At 43.0% G+C, this 24,310-nt stretch overlaps 1 protein-coding gene across 2 annotated transcripts in view; it reads right to left on the reverse strand.

The window, feature by feature from the left end:
• The window catches only part of adam17b (ADAM metallopeptidase domain 17b), a 101,141-nt gene extending 77,676 nt beyond the window's left edge, over positions 1–23,465 (reverse strand). For both annotated transcript variants that reach the window (XM_072251201.1, XM_072251200.1), the window contains exon 1: positions 23,262–23,465. In XM_072251201.1, the coding sequence (XP_072107302.1) occupies positions 23,262–23,373 (112 nt within the window). In that variant the 5' untranslated portion in view covers positions 23,374–23,465. The remainder of the gene's footprint in view (positions 1–23,261) is intronic.
• Between the last annotated feature and the right edge of the window lie 845 nt (positions 23,466–24,310).

The raw sequence follows: 24,310 nt of genomic DNA on the forward strand, positions 1-24,310 counted from the left end.
AACAACCAACCCACCCACCACTGGCGTGTAATGGACTGAATGGGTACAAAGTGGACAACAGAGTGGCTCTAGCTGCTACACCCACTGTCTCACAGTGCCAGTGACCCTGATCTCAGATGCTGCCTAAAGAGTTCGCATGTTTCCCCTGTAACCACATGGGCATCCTCTGAGTGCCAATTTCTCCCCAATTAACCACCATAAATTGCCCCAAGCATGTAGGTGAGCAGTAAAATCTGGGGTACTTCATGAAAATGTGAGATCAATATAAAATTAGCATAAATGAGTGGTTTGATGTTGAGGAATCTATGTGTCTATGAACCTATAGGACACACTGCAATAACTTACATTTCCTTCACAAGCTCTTTCTAGCTACATATTATCACATCGCACAAGAGCTACAAGAACACGAAAATATGATCTGTATGCTTTGCTTGAAGTAAAATATCATTGCAATCTCTGCAATACAATGCTATCTATGAACACAGAAAACAGACACTGTAGAAACCATATCAATTTGTCCCATAATTAACAGACTAATGCAAAAGTATAAATAAATCAACTGAATGCAGGATCTGTATCCATACAATAGTCAAACAATAGATCTTGGGGAAAACGACCTGGCTGTAGGTAGACAAAAGTCTGTGTACATCTCTTCTCTAAGCAATTTCCAAAGTTGATTGAATTAACTTAATTCCAAATGTAAGTACAGTGGATTCAATTAACTGGGATACATCAGGACCAGTATGTTTTGGTCCAATTAAGCAGCTGCCCCAGTTAGCTGAAGTTTCACGGAAATAGTTTAAAAAGGTATAAAAAAGTTTAATTTTAACTGAGTAACAAATTGTGCATTTAAACTAAATACATTTAAAGGCAGCATCCATAATTAAGAACACCCATCACTCAGGCCAAGGACATTCCCTCTTCTCATTCTTATCACCAGGAAGGGGGTGCAGAAGCCTGAAGGCACACCCTCAGCGATTCAGGACCAGCCCTACAATTCTTAAATGGACACTGAACCCATGAACTCAATCTCACTTTTTTATATTATTTCTGTTTTTGCACTATTTTTAATTTAACTATTTAACATTATATATACTTACTGTAATTGATTTTTTCTGTATTATATATAAGATTGTACTGCTGCTGCTAAGTTAACAAATTTCACAACATATGCAGTGATATTGAACGATTCTGATTCTGATACAGAACAAATTAGAACACTACCAATATCTCTAAAGTAAAGGCATCCGTTAGTCTTGCGAGACCATGGATCTCCATCTGGAAAGTCTTCACTCTCCAGGGTGCAGGCCTGAGCAAGGTTGTATGGAAGACCAGCAGTTGCCCATGCTGCAAGTCTCCCCTCTCCACGACACCAATGTTGTCCAAGGGAAGGGCATTAGGACCCATACAGCTTGGCACTGGTGTTGTCGCAGAGCAATGTGTGATTAAGTGTCTTGCTCAAGGACACAACACGTTTCCTTGGCTGAGGCTCGAACTCAGAACCTTCAGGTCGCTAGTCCAATGCCTTAACCACTTGGCCACGTGCCCACACTACCAATATCTCTACAGTACTGTAAAACTGTATATTATTTCCTAATAGTTAGCAACGAAGGAATTTGTCTAGTGTATGCTGCCATGTTCTTTTGTTTGACTGTAAATCGACAAAATCAGCACAGACAGCTAGTGTAGATAATGGACTACCTTCATAAAACGCTCATTTCATTCTCCATATCTTCATTTTCATCGTAACATTCAAGATGATTGTGAATACTTTTGAGTTCCTCGTAGATCCTAACTTGTTGAAGTAGTGAAATCTTTACAGTACAGGCAACCCATGTTCAATTCCCACCGCTGCCTGTAAGGAGTTTGTACACTCTCCCTGTAACAGCACGGATTTCCTCCCCCAGTCAACAGAGGTACTGGTTGGTAGGTTAATTGGTCATGGCAAATTGTCCCGTGGTCAGGCTCAGATAAAATGAAGGGCTAGAAGGGCCTACTCCACACTTCATCTCAAGAAATAAAAATATTTTCACTCCCACTCAATTCTCACATCTCCAAGCCTGAACGTTTAAAACCGCAGTGAGCAAAACAGTTCTGAACTGTCTTACTGCTTACTTCTTGCCAATTATCAGTGACAAAAATCACTGCTTTTTGAACACAATCACACGCAACTGATGCTACTTAAAAACTGTTCAGTCTAAACACAGTGCAGTATCTAATAGCCACGCAAGTGCACATGACCGATGCTAGTTAGAAACTGTTCGCAATGTTTCTCCTGTCCTAATTAAGTGGCAGTGTCCCAAATAAACAAAAGGAATCCCAGCTATTTTCTCAATTAGCTTTTGTTTACCTTGTGAAGGCACAGCGACAACTCTCGGATACCTCCTCTTATTTACCCTTCGATCATGACCAGGCCATTGTCTCCCACACTATCACCAACTTTATCAGCTCAGGGGATCTCCCATCCACTGCTACCAATCTTATAGTTCCCACACCTCGCACTTCCCGTTTCTACCTCCTACCCAAGATCCACAAACCTGCCTGTCCAGGTAGACCCATTGTCTCAGCTTGCTCCTGCCCCACCGAACTCATTTCTGCATACCTCAACACTATTTTATCCCCTCCTTGTCCAATCCCTTCCCACCTAATGTTCGTGACACTTCTCACGCTCTGAATTTTTTCAATGATTTTAAGTTTCCTGGCCCCCACCGCTTTATTTTCACCATGGATGTCCAGTCCCTATATACCTCCATTCCCCACCAGGAAGGTCTCAAAGCTCTCCACTTCTTTTTGGATTCCAGACCCAACCAGTTCCCCCCTACCACCACTCTCCTCCATCTAGCAGAATTAGTCCCTACTCTTAATAATTTCTCCTTTGGCTCCTCCCACTTCCTCCAAACTAAAGGCTGATTTATACTCATGCATACGGGCTATGCCATATCCTACACTGTAGGCCTGATTTAAACTTTTGTGTAGCCCTACGCCGTAGCGAGCATGCATAGTTGTGCCTGCGTCGCTCTGCAATTCACCACCAAATCGCAAGTTGGCGGTGAGGTTTCTATGCCACTGTGTTGAGTTTCTTCGTGACAGACATGGACGAGGAAATGCATTTCAAATATTTTCAGATGTCAGCAGGTAGATTTGACTATTTGGTTCATCGTCTCCAACCATCTATTTTGCATCAGTGTACAGACATGGCAGAGAAAAGCAACCAGAAATGCGTATGAGGAAATACGATGCTACCAAGCGGACCAATCACAGTTGTTGCGGTCTGCGTTGCCACAACGCATGAGTTACGTTTTTGGGGAGGTGCACATCACCCTACCGCGTAGGGTTTGGCGTAGAGTATGCAGTACCTACGGCATACATTTGAAACACAAGTATAAATCAGCCTTTGAGGTGTAGCCATGGGCACCCGTATGGGTCCCAGCTATGCCTGCCTTTTTGTTGGCTTTGTGGAACAATCCATGTTCCAAGCCTATACTGGTATCTGTCCCCCACTTTTCCTTCGCTACATCGACGACTGCATTGGCGCTGCTTCCTGCACACATGCTGAGCTCGTTGACTTCATTAATTTTGCCTCCAACTTTCACCGTGCCCTCAAGTTTACCTGGTCCATTTCCGACACCTCCCTCCCCTTTCTTGATCTTTCTATCTCTATCTCTGGAGACAGCTTATCTACTGATCTCCACTATAAGCCTAGGGACTCTCACAGCTACCTGGACTATTCCTCTTCCTACCCTGTCTCTTGCAAAAATGCCATCCCCTTCTCGCAATTCCTCCATCTCTGCCACATCTGCTCTCAGGATGAGGCGTTTCATTCCAGGACGAAGGAGATGTCTTCCTTTTTTAAAGAAAGGGGCTTTCCTTCCTCCACCATCAACTCTGCTCTCAAACGCATCTCTCCCATTTCACGCACATCTGCTCTCAACCCATCCTCCCACCACCCCACTAGGAATAGGGCTCCCCCTTGTCCTCACCTACCACCCCACCAGCCTCCGGGTCCAACATATTATTCTCCGCAACTTCTGCCACCTTCAAAGGGATCCCACCACCAAGCACATCTTTCCCTCCCCCCCAACTTTCTGCTTTCCGCAGGGATCACTCCCTACGTGACTCCCTTGTCCATTCGTCCCCCCATCCCTTCCCATCAATCTCCCTCCCGGCACTTATCCTTGTAAGCGGAACAAGTGCTACACATGCCCTTATACTTCCTCCTTTACCACCATTCAGGGCCCCAGACAGTCCTTCCAGGTGAGGCGACACTTCACCTGTGAGTCGGCTGGGGTGATATACTGTGTCCGGCGCACCCGGTGTGGCCTTCTATATATTGGCGAGACCCGACGCAGGCTGGGAGATTGTTTCACTGAACACCTACGCTCTGTCCACCAGAGGAAGCAGGATCTCCCAGTGGCCACACATTGTAATCCCACGTCCCATTTCCTTTCTGATATGTCTATCCATGGCCTCCTCTACTGTCAAGATGAAGCCACACTCAGGTTGGAGGAACAACACCTTATATCCCACCTGGGTAGCCTCCAACCTGATGGCATGAACACTGACTTCTCTAACTTCCATTAATGCCCCTCCTCCCCTTCATGCCCCATTCCTTATTTTTTTATTCTGTGTTTTTCTTCTCTCTCTCTTTTTTCTCCCTCTGTCCCTCTCACTATAACTCCTTGCCTGCTCTCCATCCTCTGGGCTCCCCTCCCCCTTTCTTTCTCCCTAAGCTTCCTGTCCTCTCCCTTCTCTAGCCTTGTATCCCTTTTGCCAATCACCTGTCTAGCTCTTAGCTCTATCCCTCCCCCTCTTGTCTTCTCCTATCATTTCGGATCTCCCCCTCCCACTTTCAAATCTCTTACTATCTCTTCTTTCAGTTAGTCCTGACAAAGGGTCTCAGCCCGAAACGTCGACTGTACCTCTTCCTATAGATGCTGCCCAGCCTGCTGCGCTCACCAGCATTTTTTGTGTGTGTTGTTGAATTTCCAGCATCTGCAGATTTCCTCATGTTTGCGTTTGTTTTCTAGAGTTGTCCCAAATAACCAGCTGCCCTGATTAATCGATGGCCCAATTAACCTGAATCCATTGTACTAATATCCGAAAAACTAGTGTTATCAAAAGCAGATACGACAGTGCTACTGATTGCCACCTTCACTCTTAACGTACCATTAATTCAAGTTTACAAAATGTTTGAGTGTTAAAGCCTAGATGTTCCCCACTGACCTTGAAAAGTCTGCACACAAATATCCAGTGTTATTTTTGTGGCAAGGATTTAATCATATGTGATAGTACAGTAAAACATCAATATCCTTTCTATGCCCGCTTTGAAAGGGAGAATATAATTACAGCTGTGAAGATCCCTGCTGCACCCAGTGACCCTGTGATCTCTGTCTCAGAGGCTGATGTCAGGCTCTTTAAAGAGGATGAACCCTCAGAAGGCGGGCAATCCCGATGGAGTACCTGGTAAGGCTCTGAAGACTTGCGCAAATCAACTGGGGGGAGTATTCCAGGACATTTTCAACCTCTCACTGCTACAGGCATAAGTTCCCACTTGCTTCAAAAAAGACAACGATTATACCAGTGCCTCAGAATAAAGTGAGCTGCCTTAATGACTATCACCCAGTAGCACTCACATTGACAGTGATGAAATGCTTTGAGAGGTTGGGCATGACTAGACTGAACTCCTGCCTCAGCAAGGACCTGGACCCATTGCAATTATCCTATCACCACAATAGGTCAATGGCAGATGCAATCTCAATGGCTCTCCACACGGCTTTAGACCATCTGGACAACACAAACACCGATGTCAGAATGCCGTTCATCGACTGTATCTCAGCATTCAACACCATCGTTGCCACAATCCTGATTGAGAAGTTGCAGAACCTGGGCCTCTGTACCTCCCTCTGCAATTGGATCCTTGACTTCTTAACCGGAAGACCACAATCAGTGCAGATTGGTGATAATATCTCCTCCTCACTGACAATCAACACAGGTGCACCTCAGGTGTGTGTACTCAGCCCACTGCTCTACTCTCTCTATACCCATGATTATGTGACTAGGCAGAGCTCAAATACCATCTATAAATTTACTAATGATACAACCATTGTTGGTAGAATCTTAGATGGAGATGAAAAGGCATACAGGAGGAGCAAGATATGCCAACTAGTGGGGTGGTGTCGCAGCAACAACCTTACTCAACATCAGTAAGGTGAAAGAGCTGATTGTGGACTTCAGAAAGGGTAAGACGAAGGAACACATACCAATCCTCATAGCAGGATCAGAAGTGGAGACAGTGAGCAGTTTCAAGGTCCTGGGTGTCAAGATCTCTGAGGACCTAACCTGGTCCAAAAATTTCGACGCAGTTATAAAGAAGGCAAGAAAGCAGTTACTATACTTCATTAGGAGTTTGAAGAGATTTGGCATGTCAACAAATACACTCAAAAACTTCTATAGATGTACTGTGGAGAACATTCTGACAGGCTGCATCACTGTCTGGTATGGGGGGGGGGGTACTGCACAGGACCAAAAGAAGCTGCAGAGAGTTGTAAATTTAGTCAGCTTCATCTTGGGTAACACACACTCTTACTATCTCTTCTTTCAGTTAGTCCTGACAAAGGGTCTCAGCCTGAAACATCGACTGTGCTTCTTCCTATAGATGCTGCCTGACCTGCTGCGTTCCACCAGCATTTTGTGTGTGTTGCTTGAACTTCCAGCATCTGCAGATTTCCTCGTGTTTCCATCTTGGGTACTAGCTTACAAAGTACCCAGGACATCTTCAAGGAGTGGTGTCTCAGAAAGGCAGTGTCCATTATTAAGAACCTCCAGCACCCAGGGCATGCCCTTTTCTCACTGTTACCATTAGATAGGAGATACAGAAGCCTGAAGGCACACACTCAGTGATTCAGGAGTAGCTTCTTCTCCTTTGCCATCCGATTCCTAAATGGACACTACCTCACTTTTTTAATGCATGTTATTATTTTTTGCACGATTTTTAATCTATTCAATACACATATACTGTGATTGATTTACTTATTTATTATTATTTTTCCCTCTTCTTCTATATTATGTATTGCATTGAACTGCTGCTGCTAAGATAACAAATTACACAACGCATGCCGGTGATAATAAACCTGATTCTGATTCTGATACCCTGCAACAATGAGTAATTACCAGACTCAGCAGGCAGATAGAAATATGCCAGCAGAACTCGCACAATTCATTAACCAAATTTGTAAACATTTCATAGCAAAATCAAATAAAGATTGTAAAAGCAAGAATTATCTGCAAAGCACAATGTTTATGTAGGAATGGCATTCCTCACATGTGCCACTGTTTTTTTTTTGAGTCCTTGAGGCTAAGCAGTAATTACACCACTATACTCACACGCTCACGTAACACAACATAGTCCTTTTCAGGTGTTTCTTTTAAAGCAAAAATATTTGTCATTGCAGATTACTAATTTCTGAAGACAAAATTGGAGAAATCTTCAAAACGGCACACTCGGTAAAGGAGGAGGTAATGGCAGACAGCAATGCAACATTTCTGAGTCAAACAAAGGCAAAAACAGGACTTGGGCTCAATATACTGGAAACAAAAGTGTAATATTTGAATGTTGATACATACTATAAACACAGTATCATTCTTAAATATAATTTTGCAATTGACCACATTGCCATATCCTTGGCATTCTGCTATCAATTCTATACGAGAATAAAGAGCCAGAATAAAGGTCCTCCACAACTTATGGCTATCCCATACATACAAACAAGCACTTAGGAGTCCAGCAGGATGGATGGGGATGGATTTTTTGGCTCCTAGGTGACAATGGATATTTTCCACATGCCATTTCTCCAGGCCAGAGCGGAGGTGGGAACAGTGAGTAGACTTAGATGGTGACTCACTCACTGAGTCAGTAAGGCTGCTGGCAGCCATCTTCCAATGCCTACTTGCTTTCCTATCACAGCTGTTGCCGTGATCCTCTCCCACACACTGCTTTTGTTCATTTCTAGATTATGAACCATCCTTGGGAATGGAGCCCCAACATAACATGGTGACTGCCTGCATACTGATTAAATACATTGTGCCAATTTACAAAGAAAAGCCAACAGTTTCCTGATATCGAGATAACACTCTTTGTAGGACATCAGTGAACTGAAAGATATTAACACAACAATCCAGCAGGAACAAGAAAAACAAAAAAAAACATTAAATCATGTTACTTTCAAGTTTTCTGAGTCCATGTTAAAAATTTTACATAGAGGTTTGGGCAAAACAAGTAACTTGAACATTTATAAAAGTTGCTGGTGAACGCAGCATGCCAGGCAGCATCTCTAGGAAGAGGTGCAGTCGACGTTTCAGGCCGAGACCCTTCGTCAGGACTAACTGAAGGAAGAGTGAGTAAGGGATTTGAAAGTTGGAGGGGGAGGGGGAGATCCAAAATGATAGGAGAAGACAGGAGGGGGAGGGATGGAGCCAAGAGCTGGACAGGTGATTGGCAAAGGGGATATGAGAGGATCATGGGACAGGAGGTCCGGGAAGAAAGACAAGGAGGTGGGAGGGAGGACCCAGAGGATGGGCAAGGGGTATATTCAGAGGGACAGAGGGAGAAAAAGGAGAGTGAGAGAAAGAATGTGTGTATAAAAATAAGTAGCAGATGGGGTACGAGGGGGAGGTGGGGCACTAGCGGAAGTTAGAGAAGTCGATGTTCATGCCATCAGGTTGGAGGCTACCCAGACGGAATATAAGGTGTTGTTCCTCCAACCTGAGTGTGGCTTCATCTTTACAGTAGAGGAGGCCGTGGATAGACATGTCAGAATGGGAATGGTATGTGGAATTAAAATGTGTGGCCACTGGGAGATCCTGCTTTCTCTGGCGGACAGAGACATCTTTCTGTCTCTGTCTCTGGAGACAGCTTATCCACTGATGTCTACTATAAGCCTACTGACTCTCACAGCTATCTGGACTATTCCTCTTCTCACCCTGTCTCTTGTAAAAACGCCATCCCCTTCTCACAATTCCTCCGTCTTCACCGCATCTGCTCTCAGGATGAGGCTTTTCATTCTAGGACGAGGGAGATGTCTTCCTTTTTTAAAGAAAGGGGCTTCCCTTCCTCCACTATCAACTCTGCTCTTAAACGCATCTCCCCCATTTCACGTACATCTGCTCTCATTCCATCCTCCCACCACCCCACTAGGAATAGGGTTCCCCTGGTCCTCACCTACCACCTCACCAGCCTCCGGGTCCAACATATTATTCTCCGTAACTTCCGCCACCTCCAACGGGATCCCAGCACGAAGCACATCTTTCCCTCCCCCCCCCCCTGCATTCCGCAGGGATCGCTCCCTACACAACTCCCTTGTCCATTCGTCCCCCCCATCCCTCCCCACTGATCTCCCTCCTGGCACTTATCCATGTAAGCGGAACAAGTGCTACACATGGCCTTACACTTCCTCCCTTACCACCATTCAGGGCCCCAAACAGTCCTTCCAGGTGAGGCAACACTTCACCTGTGAGTCGGCTGGGGTGATATACTGCGTCCGGTGCTCCCAATGTGGCCTTTTATATATTGGCGAGACCCGACGCAGACTGGGAGACCGCTTTCCTGAACATCTACGCTCTGTCCGCCAGAGAAAGCAGGATCTCCCAGTGGCCACACATTTTAATTCCACATACCATTCCCATTCTGACATGTCTATCCACGGCCTCCTCTACTGTAAAGATGAAGCCACACTCAGGTTGGAGGAACAACACCTTATATTCCGTCTGGGTAGCCTCCAACCTGATGGCATGAACATCGACTTCTCTAACTTCCGCTAATGCCCTACCTCCCCCTCCTACCCCATCTGTTACTTATTTTTATACACACATTCTTTCTCTCACTCTCCTTTTTCTCCCTCTGTCCCTCTGAATATACCCCTTGCCCATCCTCTGGGTCCTCCCCCCCACCTCCCTGTCTTTCTTCCCGGACCTCCTGTCCCATGATCCTCTCATATCCCCTTTGCCAATCACCTGTCCAGCTCTTGGCTCCATCCCTCCCCCTCCTGTCTTCTCCTATCATTTTGGATCTCCCCTTCCCCCTCCAACTTTCAAATCCCTTACTCACTCTTCCTTCAACACACATCAAAGTTGCTGGTGAACGCAGCAGGCCAGGCAGCATCTGTAGGAAGAGGTGCAGTCGACGTTTCAGGCCGAGACCCTTCGTCACTCTTCCTTCAGTTAGTCCTGACGAAGGGTCTCGGCCTGAAACGTCGACTGCACCTCTTCCTAGAGATGCTGCCTGGCCTGCTGCGTTCACCAGCAACTTTGATGTGAGTTGCTTGAATTTCCAGCATCTGCAGAATTCCTGTTGTTTGAACTTGAACATTTAGTTTTCTCTACTGGAAGCTCCTTAGTTGACGGGTACAACACTTGCAGAATTTGCAGTTAAAGATTCTTCCTAATATACCAATCTTCAGCAACAAAAATGTCCACAAGTAAGAATAATGACAAAGAACTTAAAAGTTCTTCATCTGCGTGGGCACAAAGGTAGCGTAGCAATAGTGCAATGCTTATACAACTCAGGCACTGTCTTTGAGGAGTTGCTGAGTTCTCCCTGTGACCACATGGGTTACCTCTGGGTACTGCGGTTTCCTCCCACAGTCCAAAGATGTACCAGTTAGTAGGTTAACTGGCCACTCTAACTTGTCCAGTGATTAAGCTAGGGTTAGATAGGTTGCTGGCGGCACGGCTTGTTGAACCAGTAGGACCTGTCCAACAAAGCATCTCCAAATAAAATAAATAAATAAATTCCCAACAAGATGGATGAGCTAGTTTCCTAAAAAGAAATAACTGGAATAAACCGCCAGCTATTCCAAAGAAATTGATATATCACAGAGAAGTCAGAAAGAAACCAGACTAAGTCTGGTAATATGGAATTGAGTCCTTGTAGTGGTGAGGAATGAAATTGGTTCAAAAGCTTAAGATGTAGAATCAGTTTGGGTAGAGATGAGCAGAGTAAGAAGTCACTGGTGAAAGTAGCATATTGACCTCTAATGGCAGACATACTTAGCATAAAAAACAATAGGAATAATGAGGAATGGTAAGAAAGAGAACATATGCAATAATCATATAGATTGGACAAATAAAATTGCCAAGAGTCGCTTTGAGGATGAGCTCACAGAATCGGAAATTGCTTCTTAAAGCAATTAACTGAGGAACCTACCAGGAAACTGGGTTAATAAACTGAGCACTGTGTATTGCAACAAGACAAATTAATGATCATAAAGGTTGTCAAACAGAAATGTGACCATGGTATTTTACAATTTCAAACTTAGGAGTGACAAAACATGGATCTGAGTCCTAAATTTATACAGGGGCCATTACAACGGTACAAATACAGAGATCAGTGAAAGAGACAGGAAACATAGATGAAAGGGTATGGAAGTAGATCAGCAGTACCTCATATTTAGAGATGCTTTATAAATCTCAACAAGCTTGTATTTTAGAGAGGAAAGAAGTCTCTGTAAAGGATGCATGAAAAATTTAATAAGGATGGTTTCAAATTTCCAAAAAAAGTCATAAAATATTTCAAAGAATAGTGGTAGGCAGAAGTTTGGGAAATTTTGAACAAGGGATAGCTAAAAGAAATGATAAAGAGGGAGACTACAAATCACATGCAAACAATAAAAACAGAAGGAAATTCCACAAATATATAAAAAGTGTGTCTGAAATAAACACTACTCCTATAGAGTTCTCTGGCGAATTAATAATGTCAAAGAGCTGAAATAACCCTTTTGCTTGTGTCTTTATGTTACAAGACACTGAAACACTGAAGCAGATTCAAGAGCTATCAGGAGTAAAAACAACTTAAAACAAATCTAGATCATTAAGTGCCTGCTGTGCTATTTCATGTCCACACTTCATAAAGTCTGATCACCTGGCTGTACTTCTTCACCCTGAGTATAGGCAGAGACTGAAGAATGCAACAGCAGTAGGGAGGACCAAGGAGGTATGGACAAGGGAAGCACAGGAAGCCTTACAGAACTGACTTGAATCAATAGATTGGACTGTATTCAGAGATTCATCTTCAAGTCTGGATGAGTATGCCGCAGTCGTCACTGCCTTCATTAAAACCTTGTGGCTAAGTGTGGACCTATGAAATCTTACTGTACACTTCCAAACCAAAAGCCGTGAATGAACCAGGAGGTTCACAGTCTGCTGAAGGTTAGATCTATGGCAATTAAGTCTGGCGACCCAGATCTGTACAAGAAAAGCAGGTATGACTTGCAGAGGTCTGTTTCTAGAGTGAAGAAACAATTCCTTGAGAGGTTAGAGGCAACTACAGATGCACATCAACTCTGGCAAGGTTTGCAGGGCAATACTTTCTATAAAGCAAAAGCCAACATCAAGAATGACAGTGATGCTTCACTTCCAGACGAGTTCAACATCTTTTATCCTTGTTTTGAAAGGGAGAACAGAACCACAGCTGTGAGGATCCCCACAGCATCCAGTGACCCTGTGATCTCTGTCTCGGAGGCCGACATCAGGCTGTCTTTCAGGAGGGTGAACTCTCACAAGTTGGCAGGCCCCAATAAAGTACCTGGTAAGGCTCTGAAAACCTGTGAATACCCCTGCCAGCCGGTTGGCAAAGACATTTTCAATCTCTCATTGCTATCGTCCAGTAGCACTTGCATCTACGGTGATGAAATGCTTTGAAAGTTTGGTCATGGCTAGAATCAACTCCTGCCTCAGTAAGGAGCTGAACCCTTTGCAATTTGCCTATTGCCACAATAGGTCTACGACACACACAATCTCAATGGCTCTCCACGCAGCCTTGGATCACCTGGACAGTACAAATACCTAAGTCAGGTTGCTGTTTATTGACTACAGCTGAGCATTCAACACCATCATTCCTACAGTCCTGATCAAAAAGCTCCAGAACCTGGGCTCTCTACAGGGATGTGTGCCTAGCCTGCTGCTCTACTCTTTCTACATCCATGACTGTGTGGCTAGGCACAGCACAAATGCTATCTATAAATTTGCTGATGATACAACCATTGTTGGCAGAATCTCAGATGGAGACCAGAGGACATACAGGAGCAAGATATACCAGCTAGTTGAGTGCTGTTGTAGCAACAACCTTGCATTCGACATTAGTAAGGCCAAAGAGCTGATTGTGGACTTCATAAAGGGTAAGACGAGGAAACACAAAGCAATCCTCATAAAGGGATCAGAAGTCGAAAGAGTGAGTAATTTCAAGTTCCTGGGTGTCAATACCTATGAGGACCTCACCTGGTTGCAATATATTGATGCTATAAAGCGGCTATATTTCATTACGAATTTGAGGAGATTTGGTTTGTCACCTAAAACACTCAAAAACTTCTACAGATGTACCCTGGAGAGCATTCTGACAGGCTGCATCACTTTCTAGTATGGGGCGGGGGATTCTACTGCACAGATCAAAGTAAGTTGCAGAAAGTTGTAAAATTGGTCAGCTCCATCATGGGTACTAACCTCAGTAGTATCCAAGACATCTTCATGGTGCAGTCCCTCAGGAAGGTGGTATCTATCATTAAGGACCCCCACCAACCAAGACATGCCCCTTTCTCATTGTTACTATAAGGTAGGAGGTACAGAAGCCTGAAGGCGCACTCAGTGATACACCAACAGCTTCCCCTCTGCCATCCGATTTCTTTATGGACATTGAACCCATGAACACTAACTCACTACTTTTGTATTTAGTTCTATTTCTGCACTATTTATTTTAACTTAACTATTTAGTATACATATATATTTACTGTAATTCAGTTTTTCATTCCTCTATTCATCATATATTGCACTGCAGCTGCAAAGTTCATCAATTTCACAACATGGGTCAGTGATATTAAACCTGATTCTGAAAGAAATGTACTAGACCAGCTAATCAAGCTAAAGGCCATCAAGTACCCTGGACACAGGGTCTGCATTCTAAATCCTTAAAGGAAGTGGCTGCAGAAAACATGAATGAATTGCTGTTATCTAATAGAAGTCACTGGATTCTGGAGTTTTACTAACGACTGGAAAACTGTAAACGTAACTTTACTATTACATTACAAAGGAAGGAGAATGAAAGCAGGAAACTTTAGGCCAGTTAGCCCAACATCTTTAATTGAAAAAATGCAGGAATATATTACTAAGAGTGTAACTGCCAATATGTGGAAAATAATAGCAAGCAGAATCAGCATGTTTGTGCGATAAAAACATATGAGGATGAAAGTAATATGTTAAGGATAAAGACACAAGGGATTCTGCAAATGCTGGAAATCTTGAGCAACATACAAAGCTCTGGAGGAACTCAGCAAGTTATCCGGTAACACCTGTGGAGGGAAATAAACATGCAACATTTTGACGACTGTGTAAGAGATGGCTAACAAAAACACAGAATTGGAATAAATTGACTGTTTTCAGATCATTGATCAGTAATGAGTTGGTGATAGAGTGATTAGTGTTGGGGCTTTAATGATTTATCTTTACCGATGACTTAGACAAAAACATCAAGTGCATCATGGCAAACATTTCCTGATAAATACCAAAAACAAAGGTGGGCTAGCAAGAAATTGGCAGGTGGAGAATAACGTAGGGAAAATGTGAGTTATCTACTATTTTGGAAGGAAGCATGAGGAAACCCATTATTACTTCCATAGCATGAGACAATGAATGTTTCAACCCAAAGGGACCTGGGGACCCATGCATATGAAATACAAATGTCAGCATGAAGGTACAGCAAATAATTAGGAAGACTAATAAAATGTTGTTTTCAGTGCAAGAAATGTGAAATACAAAAGGAGGGACAGTTTGATACAACTTTACAGGGCATGAGGAGGCTCTATAATTGGAGAACTTTTGGTCCATTTTTAAGGACAGATGTGCCTGCATTGAATGAAATAAAGAGAAAACACACTAGTTTGGATCCTGAGATGAAGGATTTGATAGATAAAAGTAAGTTGAGCAAACCTGCCCTATACTCATGGAAATGTGGAAGAATGAGAGGTCGTCAAATTTAAATATATGATTCTGAAGGCAACAGACAGGCTGGTCATCTAGTGGGGGAATTTAGAACTGGGGGCATAGTTTAAGAATAATGGGGTACCCACTTCACACACAGATGAGGGGAAGTTTCTTCTCTCACCACCAATAGGAATTCTTTACCCCAAGAGCAATGTTCCCTCTACTTTTTAGTAGTCAGTGTGAGCAAAAATCTTATGTTATGCAAGTATGTGTGCACTGAATGCACACATGGCAGTTAATGTAGATTTACAAACTATTTAACATAAAACTGCACAGAATAACAACAAAATAACATACATATTTAAGTCACTCAATTATTTTTTCTCTCCTGTCTTTGACATTTATTTATTCTTTGTAAACTCTATCTAGACGAATAGAACTTCCATCCAATTAATAGCTTTTGATTCTCATTAACATATCCAAAAGACATTCACCTAAACAGTTTCTCAGCTTGTTTTTGAGTTGATTCATTAGGCTAAAACCTCCCTCACAGTCCGCACTAGACGCAAGAAAGGTTCCCCCAATGTCCATCAACTGTGCAAGGTTACAAAACTGTTCATTTTAAAGCACAAATGACACCATTTGAGCAAAGTTTGAAATCAGTTTGGATTAAATTTTTTCTTGCACGGAAAATTTGAAATCATTAAACTATCTAACTATTACAGCATTTTCAGCTAGAAAATCATGATATTTCAGACATAAGGCATTAACTTGTTCATCGCCAAATGTGAAGTCACAATCTGCAATTGCGGAGAAATCAAAAGCTGACCATTCTTGTACCTCATCTTCAGGAAACCTTTCTTCTAAATGAACACAAAGACTATTTATAAAAGTCAACAGCGAACTTGTATCTACTGTGATGTTTTCTTCACGTTGTTGGCTTAGCAAAACTTTAACTTTGTCACTCCACAAAACATTGTCTCCCAGATACTGCTTTCTTACCTTGTTAATTTTGCCTCGCGCGAAATGAAGCGAATCAATTGGTGTCAGGCCACTCTTTTGCAGAATTTTGCACGGTGCAGCCAGTTCATCAAAGACATCACTTAACACCCCTGTAAAAGCTGCTTTGTACGTGATGTTTATCAATCTCTTATGACAGTATTTAGCCATAGGGTCACCTTTTTCAATAAAAACTTAGTAAGCTATCTACAGGATTTGAAACAGATCTTTGTAAACTTTACAATAGACAATAGGTGCAGAAGTAGACCATTCAGCCCTTCGAGCCTGCACCACCATTCTGAGATCATGGCTGATCATCTACTATCAATACCCGGTTCCTGCCTTGTCCCCATAACCCTTGATTCCCCTATCCATAAGATACCTATCTAGCCCCTTCTTGAAAGCATCCAGAGAATTGGCCTCCACTGCCTTCTGAGGCAGCGCATTCCACACCTCCACAACTCTCTGGGAGAAGAAGTTCCTCCTCAACTCTGTCCTAAATGACCTACCCCTTATTCTTAAACCATGCCCTCTGGTACTGGACTCTCCCAGCATCTGGAACATATTTCCTGCCTCTATCTTGTCCAATCCCTTAATAATCTTATATGTCTCAATCAGATCCCCCCTCAATCTCCTCAATTCCAGCATGTACAAGCCCAGTCTCTCTAACCTCTCTGCGTAAGACAGTCCGGACATCCCAGGAATTAACCTAGTGAACCTACGCTGCACCTCCTCCACAGCCAGGATGTCCTTCCTTAACCCTGGAGACCAAAACTGCACACAATACTCCAGGTGTGGTCTCACCAGGGCCCTGAACAAATGCAAAAGGATTTCCTTGCCCTTGTACTCAATTCCCTTTGTAATAAAGGCCAACATTCCATTAGCCTTCTTCACTGCCTGCTGCACTTGCTCATTCACCTTCAGAGACTGATGAACAAGTACTCCTAGATCTCTTTGTAATTCTCCCTTACCTAACTCCACACCGTTCCTGTTCTTGCTCCCAAAGTGAAAACCTCACACTTATTCACATTAAACGCCATCTGCCAAGTTTCTGCCCACTCACCCAGCCTATCCAAGTCAGCTTGAATTCTCCTAACATCCTTATCGCATGTCACACTGCCACCCAGCTTAGTATCATCAGCAAACTTGCTGATGTTATTCACAATGCCTTCCTCTAAATCATTGACGTAAATCGTAAACAGCTGTGGTCCCAATACCGAGCCCTGTGGCACCCCACTAGTCACCACCTGCCATTCCGAGAAACACCCATTCACTGCTACCCTTTGCTTTCTATCTGCCAACCAGTTTTCTATCCATGTCAATATCCTCCCCCCAATGCCATGAGCTCTGATTTTACCCACCAGTCTCCTATGTGGTACCTTATCAAATGCCTTCTGAAAGTCAAGGTACACCACATCCACTGGATCTCCCACGTCTATCTTCCTAGTTACATCCTCGAAAAACTCCAATAGATTAGTCAAGCATGATTTGCCCTTGGTAAATCCATGCTGGCTCGGCCCAATCTTATCACTGCTATCAAGATATGCCGCTATTTCATCTTTAATAATGGACTCTAGCATCTTTACGATATGAACACTGTCCGCCAAAGATGGCTGCCGCCGTGATGCAGCTGTACAAACTGGAACAGGAAAGGTGAGGTGACGTAAATTACTGACGTGCATTGTGGTATTTGAAAAACCAACTAACTAGTTAACAGAAACATTTAGCTAAAAGATTATTTTCAATAAGTATAATTATTAATTACTACGTTATTTTAGGTAACTAACCTTTTGTGCGCACATTAATTTCCTTTGTGTGCTGGCTGAAAAATGTGTGCGCACGCGCACAAGCGCATAGCTTAGGGGGAACATAGCCCAAGAGCTATGAAGGCAGAATCATTGAATACATACAAGGCCAAGACGGAACTACAAAGGAGTACGGGGAGAAAATGGGTACGTGATGCTGAGGACGTGATTTTATTGTAAGATGGTGTAGGCTCAAGAGGCTGATGGACTGTCCCTGGACTTATGTTCTTATGCAGTAGTATTTATTTGAGTCATAAAGTACTGAGAACACTTAAATTAGCTAAATAATTGATGTCAATGTTGTGTTTACTACTATTTTGATGACAATTTACTTCCATAATAGCAGTACCTATATAATAAGGCTGCTGTTGAGTTGATTACAGCTCAGTAGTCAACACAATTATACTCTCAGTTCTAATCAACAAGCTCCAAAACCTGGGCTTCTGTAACTTCCTATACAACTGGATCCTAGACTTCCTCACCAGGAGATCCCAGTCTGTGTGGATCAGAAATAACATCTCTTCCTCGCCGCCAGTCCACACTGGCGCACCTCAAGGATGCATGCTGAGCCCACTGCTCTGCTCTCTATACACCCACGACTGTGCGGCTAGGCAAAGCTCAGACACCATCTGTAAATTTGCCAACGACACAACTGTTCTTGGCAGAATTTCAGATACTGATGCAGCTTACAAGAGTGAGATAAATCAGCTGGTTGATCGGTGTTGCAACAACCTTGCACTCAACATCAGTAAAACTAAATGACTGATTGTGGACTTCCAGAAGGGCAAGTCAAGAGAACACACACCAGTCCTCATCGAGGGATCAGCAGTGGAAAGGGTGAGCAGTTTCCAGCTCCTGGATATCAACATCTCTGAAGATCTATCCTCGGCCCAACATATTGATGCAAATCACAAAGAAGGAATGCCAGTGGCTATATTTTGTTAGGAGTTTGAGAAGACTTAGTATGTCACCAAAGACTTCTGCAAATTTCCACAGATGTACTGTGGAGGGCATTCTAACTGGCTGCATCACCATCTGGTATGCATGGGTCACTGCACAAAATCAGAAATAAACTGCAGAAAGTTGTAAATTCTGCCAGCACCATCATGGGCACAAGCTTCCCAGCATCAAGGCCACCTTCGAAAGGCGATGCCTCAAAAGGGAGGCATCCATCATGAAGGACACCCGTCATCTACGACATGTCCTCCTCTCATTGCTGTCATCAAGGTGCTGATACAGGAACATGAAGACATACATTCAATGTTTCAGGAACTGCTTCTTTGTCAGTTTTCTGGATAACAAATCCATAAACACTACCTATTTTTTCTCTCTTTTCGCACTACTTACTTGTATGCCTTCAGGCTTCTGCACCTCCCACCTGAAGGCAACAGTGGGAAAAGGGCATTCCCTGGGTGCTGGGGATGCTGCCTTTCTGAGACACCGCTCCTTGAACACGTCCTGGGTACTTTATAGGCTAATACCCAAGATGGAGCTGACTAAACTTACGACTCTCTGCAGCTTCCTTCAGTCCTATACAGTAGCCCCCCCCCCGCCCCATACCAGACAGCAATGCAGCCTGTCAGAATGCTCTCCACGGTATATCTTTAGAAGCTTTTGAGTGTATTGGTTGACATACCAAATCTCTTCAAATTCCTAATTAATTAGCTTCACTATAATTAGTGACTAATTATAGTCACTGCAGCAATACTCTGGGACCAGGTTAGGTACTCAGAGATCTTGACACCCAGGAACTTGAAACTGCTCACTCCCTCCACTTCTGATCCCTCTATGAGGATTGGTATGTGTTCCTTTGTCTTACCCTTCCAGAAGTCCACAATCAGCTCTTTCATCTTACTGATGTTGAGTGCAAGGTTGTTGCTGTGATACCACTCCACTAGTTGGCATATCTCGCTCCTGTACACCCTGTCATCACCTTCTGTGATTCTGCCTACAATGGTTGTATGATCAGTAAATTTATAAATGGTATTTGACTAAGCCTAGCCACACAGTCATGGGTATAGAGAGTAGAGCAGTGGCCTAAGCACACACCCCTGAAGTGCACCAGTGTTGATCGTCAACGAGCAGGAGATATTGTCAACAATCCGCACATATTGTTATCTTCCAGTTAGGAAGTTGACAGAGACCCAGGTTCCGTAACTTATCAATCAGGATTGTGGGAATGATGGTGTTAAATGTTGAGCTACAGTCGATGAACAGCATCCTGACATCGGTGTTTGTATTGTCCAGGTGGTCTAAGGCCGGATGACAAGCCATTGAGATTGTGTCTGCCGTTGACCTATTGAGGCGACAGGCAGATTGCAATGGGTCCAGGTCCTTGCTGAGGCAGGAGTTCAGTCTAGTCATGACCAACCTCTCAAAGCATTTCATCACTGTAGATGTAATTGCTACAGGGCGATACAGTAGTCACAGGTTTATACTTTCTAAAAATTATGAATTCCTATGTACTGCTGCCGCAAAACAACAAATTTCATGAGAATGCCAATGATATTAAACCTGATTCATACATAAAACAGTTAAATTAAGTAAGTAGTGCAAAAAAGTTGTGAGATAGTGTTCATGGATTCAATGTCCATTCAGAAATTGGATGGCAGAGGGGAAGAAGCTGTTCCTGAATCATTGAGTGTGTGCCTTCAGTCTTCTGTACCTCCTTCCTGATGGTAACAATGAGAAGATGGCATGTTCAGGGTGATGGGGGTCCTTAAGGATGGATGTCACTTTTTTGAGGCATCACTCCTTGAAGATGCCCTTATATGACTATTGAATGGTTCCCCAGTACTGTAAGATGGACCCTCAACATCATAATCTACTTCGATATAAACTTGCAATGTGTTATTTGCCTGCACTGTACCTTCTCTGTAGCTGTTAAACTTAACTCTCCATTCTGTTACTGTTTTACCTTGCTCTACCTCAATGCACTGGGTAATTATTTGATCAGTATGAACTATATGCAAGACAATCTTTTCATTGTATCTTGGTACAATAATAAACCAATTCCAATGGGCAGGATCCAGCATGTGGGTACTAAAGACATGTGGAACCACATTCAGTCAAACAAAATGGATGTTGGTTTCCTCCTGAGATTTCTATCATTACAGAAGGCAGTTTTCAGCCAAATTGAATAATGCGGAATGAGGAGAAGAAGAAACAGCTCAGAGAATTCAGTACACCATATCCCAGCTCAAGTAATGAACACTAATGATCCAGAACTCACTGTGCCTGTAGTCAGTCAAACTGTTCCAGTACAGTAACTATGCCCTATATTGTGGAAAAGTGCCCAAGTATGTCTCATTCAAGCAGGACAAATCCAATCCAGCTATTTAACACCAAATCATTCTGCTATCAATCATCAGTAAAGAGTGAAAATGTGCCACTGGCAGCACTTTATCACAAATAACTTGCACATTTTGCTGCAAATAATTTCTTTATACTTGAAGATATTTGACTATGTATGACAAAAAGCAGTCCTGGTAAAGCGTGGTCGATAGACAAAGGATAAATACTTCTATGTCGGAGTCACATCTCATAAAAAGAAAGGTAGTTGTGTATGTTAGGGGTCAACCATTCTAGTCACAGGACAACACTGTCAAGAATTCCTCAGGAGTGTTTCATCAATAATCATCTACCGTAGGATTAGAAGAGAAGATTTTTGTTGCTTTTACACCAGATTCAATTCCACTTGCAATTCCTTAGAAAATAAGTCAATCTATGCCTGTGCGCAATAAGACCAAGAAATATCTCAAGCACAGGCTGGTCAGTGGCACTAACATTTATGCCACAAAATCATTTCCAACAAGAGAGTCTAACTACTTACACTTGACATTTGACGGCATTAACATTGTCAAATCTTTCGCTGTCAACACTATGGCCGTCGTATACTGGCCAGAAATTCAACTGGCCAAGCAACTTGACACCATCTGGGTCATAGCAGTCCACTTGAATGCTGTACTATTACCTGCCATAAATATTTATTCCTTCCACTGTATCTCAGTGTGTACCATCCACAAAAAGGCACCTAAATTATTTACATAGGCTTTCAGAGAACCACCACCTCTTAAATCTGCAATGTCTATCAAGGATGTAAGCAGCAGATGAATGGGAATATCATTTCTGAAGATTCTCATTCAAATCATATACCATCTTGATTTCAAAATGTAATTACTAGTCCTTTATTGTTGGATCCAAATCCTTAAACTCTCAACACAACATGCTGTTGGAGTACAAGTGTGTTAAATGAAGAAAGTTCAAGACAATTTCATCACAAGACCCCATTTGTAGGATCCACAAATTGGACCTTACAAATGCCAAAAGGTACAGGATCAAATCAAAATACCCAAGTATATGTGTTCTTGTGGCGAGGGCTAATTAAAAAGTTGAATGAACCTTAAAAATAACCTTAGACAAGCACACAATTCTGAAACTTCACAGAGAAATCTAATCTGAGTTAACAAGATATATGAAATCAAATTGTCCCAATTATCACAGGATAAAACCAAGAGATAACAGTAGCTGAAATGGATACAGAGCTTATGGTGAATTTGAAGATAACAGTTGTGCCATTGACCTTTTTCCCCAAAGGAGGAAAAAGGGAAAAAAATCTTAAGAGTGAGGAAAAGTTCTCCACTGAATGTGGTGCACTATAGTGTTAGAGCATCATCTCTGTACAAAGAGTTTGTGGTTCCCTCAGAGCTTATACTGATTCTCAGATATAAGATATTCTACAAGTAACCTCATACTAAAACATTCACATAGTACTGTTATCTTTAATCCAATTCAGTTTTAAATAGATAAAGACAACTAGAAAGATCAGAGGCAATTAGTACTATTCATGCAAAACCGAAAAAAAAGTCATAAATTAATACGTACAGCGATGCCAGTGACAGAAACCACAAGGCAAGAACGAGTTGGTACTCGAGTCTCGTTACTGATTGGATGTGTTACGTTTTAGAAAGCTCACAGCTGATGGAGTGATTGATCCACATGGAAGTTCTGGGTGGGGTGCAGTGCATAGTAGTAGTTGTTACTCTGTCTCCCCCCCCCCCCCCATTAAAGCCATTCAAGTAAGATGGCCAAAACTACTGAAGATCCAGAGACTTCCCCTTTGCGCTTTAGCCAATGTTTTGCACTGGCACAAACCTACGCCATAAACGTTTCTAACTCCTACCTAAATGATCTGCAACTATCATTTCTGTCTATATACAACATATACTTCCCCTAGGCGTAAACTGATTTCACTGTAACACATAAGTTTTTGTTTGTTTGGGGGCAGTACCCTCAACTGTGATGAAGCAAATCATAATCTGTGTGCACTGACAGAAATAGGTTAGATGATGTGTAAATACATTCGCACATCTACCGCCATCAGCTACTTCCATTTCCCGCGGAGACACCGCCCCCCTTCCCCTGTGAAGAGGGCTCCCAAGATTGAAGCTGCGCCCGTCCCAAATCCGACCACTCCGGGCCTCCTCCCCTTACCGAACTGATGATCGAGCCCCTCCTTCTCTGACTGGAGCCCGGCTGTTTCGCCTGACCGACAGAGGAACAGCCACGCCAGCAACACGCCGACCGAGGCCATCAAGGTTCTCATTGTCGATACTGGAAGAACCGATCACTTCCCACCGCGAAAGCCGGACCCCGAGTCCCGGGACGTCGCTCAGGGCGACACCCCGGAAGCAATCTCCTGCCGTCCCGTTCAGCCCGGAAGTGTTCAGCGCAATTGGCAAGCCGTTCTGGTGAAGGAGGCGGAGGGGAGCTGCAGCTACTTTTTTAAGCAAATACAACAGATTTAAGAGGGAAAGTACCCCACGATAGCTTTTTAAAAGGCATCTTCTTGATGGAAATATGCCATGGTAGTGGAGAATAAACACATGGAAAGTTTGTTCCCGGTGGTAAGAAAACCTAGAGCCAGATATGATATATAAGCGAAAAGGCAAACGTAAGATGTGGGTATTATTTTATGTATCGGAGCTCTCTGTCCTTAAAAGTACTGGTGTGCTATTATCATTACCTTTGAAATGAAATTGGATTAATAACTGAAGCAGAAATATCTCAAAGTTCAAAGGAAATTTATTATTAAAGTACATATGTCATCGTATATAACCCTGTGATTCATTTTCTTGCGGGCATGCCCAATAAATCCGTAATAGAATCAATGAAAGACCGCACCAACTTGGGCGTTCAACCAGTTTGCAAAAGACAACAAACATTTCAAATTAAAAAAGAAGGAAATGATAAATAAGCAATAACTATCAAAAGCATGAGATGAAAAGGCCTTGAAAGTGAATCTATGGGATGTGGGAACATTTCACTGATGGGTGCGAGTGAAACTATCCCCTTTGGTTCAAGATCCTGATGCTTGAGGGGTAATAACTGTTTCTGAACCTGGCAGTGTAAGTCCTGAGGCTCTTGTATCTTCTTCTGAGCCCAGGACGGGTCTCCCCCGCGATAATAATAATAACCTGAGGAATTTAAAGTTGCTGACCCTCTCCACCTCTGATCCTGCAATGAAGACTGGCTCATGGATC

Source organism: Mobula birostris, chromosome 2 (assembly GCF_030028105.1).
Source record: "Mobula birostris isolate sMobBir1 chromosome 2, sMobBir1.hap1, whole genome shotgun sequence".
NCBI classification, from domain to species: Eukaryota; Metazoa; Chordata; class Chondrichthyes; order Myliobatiformes; family Myliobatidae; genus Mobula; species Mobula birostris.